The sequence below is a fragment of the Urtica dioica genome, chromosome 2 (genome assembly GCF_054948205.1).
Source record: "Urtica dioica subsp. dioica isolate 48M chromosome 2, U.dioica_male_clone48M_v1_H2, whole genome shotgun sequence".
NCBI classification, from domain to species: domain Eukaryota; kingdom Viridiplantae; phylum Streptophyta; class Magnoliopsida; order Rosales; family Urticaceae; genus Urtica; species Urtica dioica.
In genome coordinates, this window is record NC_142757.1 from 40435060 (window position 1) to 40444321 (window position 9262).

The 9262-nt window shown below is 33.1% G+C and overlaps 1 protein-coding gene across 2 annotated transcripts; it reads right to left on the reverse strand.

Moving 5' to 3' along the window:
• Window positions 1-2444: 2444 nt before the first annotated feature.
• LOC149404732 (LEAF RUST 10 DISEASE-RESISTANCE LOCUS RECEPTOR-LIKE PROTEIN KINASE-like 2.1) lies at window positions 2445-8378 on the reverse strand. Of its 2 annotated transcripts, none has more exons than XM_089606700.1 (3): window positions 7398-8378; window positions 3788-3829; window positions 2445-3721 (listed from the first exon to the last, which is right to left on the reverse strand). In XM_089606700.1, exons 1-3 carry the CDS (start codon window positions 8272-8274, stop codon window positions 2628-2630), a joined length of 2013 nt encoding a protein of 670 aa, XP_089462826.1. In that variant the 5' UTR covers window positions 8275-8378; the 3' UTR covers window positions 2445-2627. The 2 variants fall into 2 exon arrangements, with proteins under 2 accessions (XP_089462826.1, XP_089462825.1); XM_089606699.1 differs by having other exon boundaries at window positions 7392-8378.
• Between the last annotated feature and the right edge of the window lie 884 nt (window positions 8379-9262).

Sequence of the window (9262 nt, forward strand, 5' to 3'; positions counted from 1 at the left end):
AAATCAATTGATTAAATGCAACTTAAGTTACCATAATCAATTCTCAATTTAAGTTAGACTAATTCGCTAATACAATTTAAGTTATATGTTTTAGTATTTGAGCGACACGTCATTTCATGCCTGATAAATTCAAGACAGATATCGAGATTATTGATTATATGAGATAGTTATTAGGGTTGTGAGAGAGATTGGAGAAGCTATGTCTTAAGAAAATACTTATCTAGGTAGATGGTTTAGCTAGTCTCTCTCTCTTATGGAAAGTGGACTAGAAGTTTTGTTATCATTGAAATATTAATTAACTCTAATAAGCTTTCATTCTTGTTGTTACTTGTGTTGTTGGCTTATTTTTTTTTTAGAGAAATTGCCTCAGTTACCACCAATTTCATAACATTTTCCCACTTTCCACCAAAAGACTAATTTGGTCCAAAATGCCACCATCTATGTCAACAATGTTGACATCTAATAGTGAAATGGCACAAATAGATGTCAACATTGTTGACATAGATAGTTCTTTGAATTTTTGAATAATGGAGTCCTACCTCATAATTAATGTAAAGTATAGCTCACATACTTCTTGAAAGGCCGCCGTTCACCGGGGCTTCGGTCATCGGCTCCCCTGTCATCAGGTCACCAACTTCCTTGACCTTCCGGCACTGGGCAGGCAGCTTGAAAGTAAAGAAAAAATACGAGACATCTTAACGGTGGCATTTTAGGTCAAATTAGTCTTTCGGTGGAAAATGGGACATTTATAAAATTGGTGGCAAATGAGGCAATTTCTCTATTTTTTACGGCAAGTTTGTCTTGCAATATGCTTTAGGATATGTTGAGACATCTTCTCCGCTATGCGCAAATTCTGTATTTTTGGCTAGTTTTCTGTTACGCCAAGATTGTTAGCGGAATACCTTCTACGTATATCTTCTCCGCATGAATGGATAAAAAACCCTAATTCGACTTCCAGAGATGTTGACCATTATAAAAGAAAGCTTTTGCCCTTAGTATTCTTTGACGCGGTCATTCACAGAATTAGGGCTCTTAGACGTGCAAGACTGAGAAACTGATTGTGTGGTGTGATTCTCTTGTACTATTTCTGATTCATAAAGCGCTTGAGTAGCTTGTTTGGGTTTTTTCATTTCGTGATTGAACATTCATGATTCTTGACATTGAAGATTACCAAACATTTGGTAGGGTGTTTGAGAGTAGGAGTGAGGGGACCTCAGATTCAGGGGAGCCTGACTTGAAATTCATGGATAGTAATAGGAAAATGGCCTTGAAGCGGGGATTGTCCATATAAGACCATCGTCTAATATTGACAACTTTTCATATAGTGAATTTCTTTTCTATTGTATAAACTGCCCTCCAGAGTAGATGACGTTGCTCCGAACGGCGTTACCATTAATCTTTGTGTCATTTACTTTTACGCACTGCTTTATATTTTCTATCTATTGCATCGAAACAGAGTGCCACATACATTGACTATATATTGTGTGCGACATCTTTTCTCTGACAAAATAGAATTTCAATTCTTTATTCGTGTTTTTTTTCATGCTTTATCATTATTCATAGTGGTCATATCTGTCAAAGTACAACCCTTGTGTGTACCTTGACTATGCATTGCATTCTTTAATAAAATAGAGGGGATGTGAAAAGTAAAATTAAAAATAAAAATCTTAAAAATAACTTTCCAAATTAGCTATCTAAACATCTTGTCTCTGGCTAAACAGAATTTCAATTATTTATTCGTTCTTTTTTCGTGCTTTATCATTAATTAATAGTTTTCATATATGTCCAAGTACAACTTTTATGTGTACCTTGGCTAGGCATTGCATTCTTTAATCAGAGTAATTTAGCTAAATAGTCAATTGAAACTAGTAAATTTACAAAATAGTCAATGTTTGCCGAAAATTAGTGAAATAATCAAAATGTGCAATAATCAGGTTTAAAAAAATGACCATAAGATTACTTTTTTTAAAGTAATAAATTGCTTATAATATTCGTCATAAAATTTAATCTTGGTGTCAAAAAAATAAAATTTGACAGCGTAATTTTGTCTACTTTTACTGAAAATTTGAAACTTTAACTATCTTGCTAATGAATTAGTTTCAAATGGCTATTTCGTATAATTTTTCCATCAAATAAATGGGATGCGAAAAATCAAAATAAAAATCCTAAAAATAGTTTTCCAAATTAGCTGTCTAGTCTAAATTATGAATCAACAAAACTGATGGTCCGATTTTGAAATCACTCTCAACATGGTTTAATTTTATTCCAAGTGTTATGTTTTAGATAATTAAAATTTATCTAACGGCGTTGAACTTGCTATGTTAAGATGTTAACATCGTTACGGAAGATATATAGCTCAATTTTTTTAGCAACTGTATTTAGTTAAATTAATTAAAAGTAATTATGAACCTACATACAAATTGGGATCCATCAGTCAAAAACAATTTGATCATTCCTACATTCGGTACCAACACAATCGGGAATAGTTTCTCTTCAATTTTATTACAACCTTGCAGTTTGACTTGCATTGTAGTCTCTCTGCCGGTCTGGACTGATTACTCGTTGTTAATGATATAAGAGAAATAATTATAGATTAACCTATGCAGGAATTTAGAAACAAAAACGAGCTAGGTTGATTCAAATGGCGACGAACTTGAAGGAGATGACAAGAAAGGCTTCGGCGGTATTGGCAAGCCTTCGAGATCCGATTCCAACATCTCTATGACTTTACTCATCGTCGGTCTATTCAAAGGGTCGGTCTGAATGCACCACAAACTTACTATCACCATCTTTCTCGCCATTAATCTATCGTCTTCGCCGATGATACTTCTCTTCAACCCCAGATCTTCCTCCAATTCTATGCGCTTGTAAATCCAGTACGGAAAATATATTTCACTCGTGTTAGCGGCTGCGGCGTTGATGTTTTTTCTCCCTCCAACCATCTCCAGAATCATCATTCCGTAACTATACACATCCGATTTATGGGAAACCTCTCCGAAACTCCTGTTCGTGATTTCGGGCGCTATGTATCCTAAAGTCCCTCTCGGTGCGAACATTGAGACCGCACTCTCTTTTTTGGTACAAATCTTTGCTAGTCCAAAATCAGATATCTTAGGCACGAGATCTTTGTCGAGAAGAATGTTGTGCGGCTTTATGTCAAAATGCACAATCCGAGTGTTACATCCCCGATGCAAGTATCCAAGCCCTTTCGCTATCCCAAGCGCGATTCGGTGACAATCTTCAATTTGAATATCTTCGTTGAATATCAATTTTTCTAGAGATCCGTTGGGCATGAACTCGTAAATGAGAGCTCTTTTCGCTCCCTCGAAGCAAAAGCCTAACAAAGCAACAACATTTACGTGTGAAGTTCGGCTTATAGTCGCGACCTCATTGATGAAGTCTTGACCATCGTCGTTGGACTTTGACTTGTTTGACACTTTCACCGCGACAAGACAACCGTCCTCTAACTTTCCTTTGTACACATCTCCAAACCCTCCTTTGCCTAACTCTTCTTCAAAGCCACTCGTCATTTTCTTGATCTCTCGGTAGCTATATCTTCGAACCTGAAGAGGCCCGTAGGTTTTAAGAAACGCCTCGACGTGCTCATAAGTTTTGTTTTGTTTCTTCCAGAAGATAATGAATCGATTATTAGATGAGCTCTTCTTCTTAAGGCAGAAGAATAGTATGATTGCTGTAAAGCCGAGCCCAACAACAATGGCAGCTGAAAGTGAAAAATAAGGGTGAGTGAGTGGAAATATAGAAAAGAAAACTGAATTTCTGAGCTTACCAATTAATATTCCCAATTTAACCGCCAAAGTTGCTGATTTTCCTGTTAAATAACGACCACATTTGGAGTCAGTTGAAAAAAATAAAGTAACATATAAGTGTTATCTTTGAATGAGAGAATTGCATATTGTTCTTACTACCAACTACTTGTGAGGTAATCAACAGATGTAAGGGGAAAAAAAAATTAAACAATATTGTATGGACGATTATTAGGCATATTAATAGAAAAGAAAGTCATGGATCATGCAAAGTTAATGTGCATATTATATTTTCTAGGGAGTTATATGCAAATACACATGCGTTATGGTGGGATTTAAAATTGTACCTATCTTTTTCTTAAATTTGATTGAATAATTTAGGGGAAATGGTGGCAATAATACTCAATGTTTGATAAAAAAAAACTACTTATATACTTAAATTTTTTTTTCATTGGCAAAAATACCACATGTTACGTTATAGTGGGTCCGTTACTACTCGGACCGTTAAGTCCAAACAGAAATGTTAACGGCAAAGTATTTACGTATACCTAAATTTGAAACTTCAAGTATTTTTGTCCAAGAAAAAAAAAAGAGTATATAAGTAATGTTTTGTCTAAACTTTAAATATTTTTGCCACCATTTTCCCAATAATTTATTAATAAATTAAATAAACATAATGTTAATTATGTTTATTTGATAAACCTTAATGGGCAATTTCTGGTTTTTATATAAAATAGTCTGTAATTTTTTTAAAAGTCCATTTTTTATCATGACTCTAGATTTTTTTTTTTTAAAGATCAACCCACTCCATTATATAGTGAGACAGTGAGATGTGACAAAATGAGGTTAGATATACTTCAATCTTATCCCATTTTTCACTCCATTATGAAGTGAATGAATAGAAAAACTCTAAATATGGAATTTTACTATTCATTCCACTCCATTTTAAAGTGAGGTTTTAATAATATTTAAATAATTACAAAATAACCTCAAAACTTATTATATTTTAATATTTATTATGTAATTATATTAATTTATCACAAAATCATTTTATGTCATTCTAATTTGGTAAGAACATCGATCAAAAGTACTCATTAAATTACATGTCATATATACAAATTAAAACCATAAAAAATAAATTGCTAAACGGTATACATTACAAAGTCAAGTGCAAGCAATATGATAGACATAATACATTACAAAATTAAGTGCAAACGTACTGATAGATCATGTGTGGGAAAAGTATATCAATGAATAAGTCTAAATAAAAAATTGTTTATTTTTTTGCATTTTTATTATTTATAGTTTATATATATATATATATATATATATATATATATATATATATATATATATATATATATATATATATATGTAAAGTTCTAATTAGTATTTTAGTATGATGTACTTTACTTTATAACTGTTTGTCAAATATTTAAATGTTATATGTAAATGTGTGTTTATATTAAAAAATTATTACTTTGTATTTATTGGAGAGTCACATAATCATTTTAAATTTATATAATATGTAAAAAATTATATAGTATGGTTTGATACAAAATATACAAATTAAATATATATATATATATATATATATATATATATATAGAATATAGTGTGATAATTAGGAAATTAAATTATTAAAATATTAGAAAAAAATATGGAATATGTTTTTTTTTTGTGGTAAAAATGGAGTATTGGATAAGAGATGAAATATTGTTTGAAGTGATATAAACTGTATTTATAGAGTTTTGGGTTAGAGATGCCTAAGGCCTTTTAATTTTTTCTGTAAATTTATCCGAGTTTTAATAAGTGGACGTTTCTATCCTGCAATGTTCATCGAATCTCAGTGTTTCTTACACCACAACTCTCAGAATATGGATAAGAAATGAATGAATATTATTTTTTAGAGATATCAACTGAATTTCCTCAAAAAAAAAAAAAAAAAAAAAAAAAAAGAGAGATATCAACTGAATAACAAAATAGATGGCAGAAGCTGGTATAATAATGTTTACACATAAATTCGCTTATATATTATTTATTTTAAATACATTGAATGCCCATATCAACAATCGACTGACCGAGTAATTAATGCTCAACCTTTCCAAGAGACCGTGTTATACCATAAGACAAGGTCATACGAAATAGGCAATTGATGAAACTAATTGAAATGAAGCATAATTATTTTGTAAATGTTTTTTTTAATAAAATCACAAGGGTTTGAGTTTGTTTATCAGAATAATTCAAATTTGTCCTTATCTGTTATACATTCATAATATATATATATATATATATATATATATATATATATATATATATGCCATTTACATACATGGATAGCTAAATATAAGAAAATCACACGAACTATACAAAATTTAAACCATATGATTGTAAACCATACAAATTTTAAATAAACAGCCGAATTTTCTATATGTGTGGTGGTTATAAAAAAAATTCAATACCTAAATTAACGTCATTAATTTTGGAATAAAAAATATAAAATCAGAAATAAAACTAGGACGGTGTAAAAAAAAACCGTAAAAACCGTCAACCGGACCGGTGATTTTTAGACCGCCGGTTCGGTTTAAAACGATTTTTTTTCATCCGGTCCGATCTACTCATTACAAACGGTCCGGTCCGGTTTAAAAAAAACGGTTAAACCGGACCGGACCGGTTTATTCATAAATATAAAATAAATAAAAAAAAATTAATGTCCAACTAGCTAAATTAGACATTTGTGCATGTGTTTCCCTCCCGTACATGATTATATATTTTTTGGTTTTGTGGAAAATTAATGGTTTTTTTTAATTATGTAAAACGGTTCAAAACGATCCAAACAATCTAGAACGTTCCGGTCTAAACGGTTCAAAACGGTCTAAATGGTCCAAAACGATCTAGAACCGTCCAGTCCAAACGGTTCAAAACGGTTTAAACCGGTTCGGTTTAAACCATACCGAACCGTTCAAAACAGTCCGGTCTGGTCAGGTTTTTACAGCTTTTTGGTCCGGTCCGGTTTGGATTTTTTTGGACCGTTTTAAGCTGTCCGGTCTGATTTTTTGGCCGGTTTTGGACCGGATCGGACCGTGCACAGCCCTAAATAAAACAGTAAAAAAAATATAATTTAAATAAAAGGGTTAAACAAGAAAAATATGTTAAGGAGAGTTATTTATGGAATATAAAATTACACGAGATATTTGAGAGACTAATTTTAAAATTTTATTAAATGTCATTTAACATTCCATCTTATTCTTTGTCCATCAGAATACCAAGAAGATTAAAAAAATATAAATAATCATGTTCGATATTAACCAGTGTATAAATTACTATAAACAAGTTTATATGATGGTAATTATGTTATCTCATTGTGCTTTATATGGCTATTTCGCCATATAAAATAAAAAACGTTTGACTATTCGGTAAATCGTTTGTAATTTTGATGCAACTATTTCGCTAAGCAGCCAATCAAAACTAATAAATTTACAACATTTGTCTAAATTTAATTAAAATAGCTAAAGTTTATAAATATAAAATAAATAAAAAATTGAATGATATATATGTGTAAAAAAATATTATTATTTTTCCTAGTGTATACAGATTTATAGAGTAATAAATGAAAATGTAACGTACCTGGTGCTGGTGTTATTCTATTTCCTCCGGCGACAGCGACTGCGTCCGTACAGTTCGCCGGCTGAGAAGTTCCGTCCGGACAGAAACACACGAACCTTTTCTGATGAACACCACACCGACCGCCACTCCTCGAACACGGCGAGCACAGAACCGACTCCGATCCCTCCCAATCCAAGTCAAACCCTCTCCTCAAAAGCCCCTCATAGTCAACGCTCTTTACGCTCGCGTTTCCGCTCCAATTCCCGCCCAAATTCACCGGCGTCGCCACCTCAGACTCGCAAAACCTCGCCGAGACGCTCGTCGTCGAAGTCAGCTCGTCGTTTCTGACCACAAGAGCCACAAACGACGAGGACGACGAGTTCGAGGCACAGCCGAGAAGCGACACGTCACGGCCGATTCTCAAAACCCTAGCGCCTCCGAGGTTTCTGCAGTTGTAGAAGAACTGTAGGTTTGCGTGGTCGGGCCTGAACGCTCTGGTCAGCGAGCGGTACTCGTCGAAGATGAAGTAGTGACGTGGCGCGAGGCAAGAAGAGGTGTCGTTTTTGCCGTACACGTCGAGGTCGACGAGACGGAGAGAGTGGTTTGAGTAAGAGATGTCGCTCACGACGTAGGGTCCGCGTGATGTGTTGTAGATTGGCTTTCCGTCCCAACACCCGATTCCGAAGCCCATAAGGCCGCAGAAATCGGCTCCCGCCTTTTCCACGAAGAACGGGAAGCTTATGTTTGGGCCCGATCCGCAGTTTCTTGGCCTGCAAGCTTCGAATCTCGACTCCAACGGATCTCCCGCAGAAGCCGCTACTGCTTGCCTAGAGCCGAAGAGCAAAACGTAGGCTATTATTATCAACGAAAGCATTTTAGTTAGCTTTGGAGTTGAGACCTCCATATTGATTTGATTTTGATCTATTTTTTTCTTTCTATCTTTCTTTCTTTTGTAGAGGTAAGGCTCTTACTTATTGAGGCCCGGATTTGATTTATATCTTTTAGAAGAGACATAAGAATTTGGACTCACTTTGCCTATTACAGAGGTTACATTGAATTTTATATGCCACTTGTTGATGACTTGGTCTATACTTACGTTTGAAAATTCTTCTAAGCATATTTGGGACTGATGGCCATTTGACCAGGTCTTGAAATTCTCTTTTGGTGGTCAGATCTTTGAATATATTTTTTTTAGCACATAGCTCCTCTCATAACGTAAAAGTGCATGGCCTCACTAATCATAAATGTGTATTTGAGCAATACAGTTAATTAAATATTTCATAAGAAAATTCAGATGTATAAATATAAAGTGCTAGTTTGAAATAGTGTATTTTTATAGTAAGTGATTTAGGGGTGTTCACCGTTGGTCTGGTCGGTTTCCAAACTTGGCTAGACCATTTTAAACAATTTAAAAAGTTTTAGACCAGATCAAATGGTTCGAGGAAATTAATCAAATCGGACCAAACTATTTTAGACAAGTTTGGTCCGATTTAAACTGTTTTAGATCGTATTTAGTATTTTTAGAATTTTTTGTACGAATTGAGAATAGAAAAAAAAAAAATATATATATATATATATATATATATATATATATATATATTAACATAAACATGTATTAAATCATATATACAACTCAGATTAGTTCGTTCAAATGTCTTAGAATTATTAAATATATAAATAATACTTAAACAAATTAGCACTGATCTGGTCCAGTCTAGTCTAAATCGCTATCTAATAAATATTTGAGCCGGATCCGATCGGATTAGACATAAATCTTTTTGAATTGGACCGACGGTTTAAAAAATAGTGGTCCGATCTAGTTCACGTTTTATTATTTTTACAAATATTTAGCGATATAAGTCATAAAAACATAAGTATTTGCATTTTAGCCA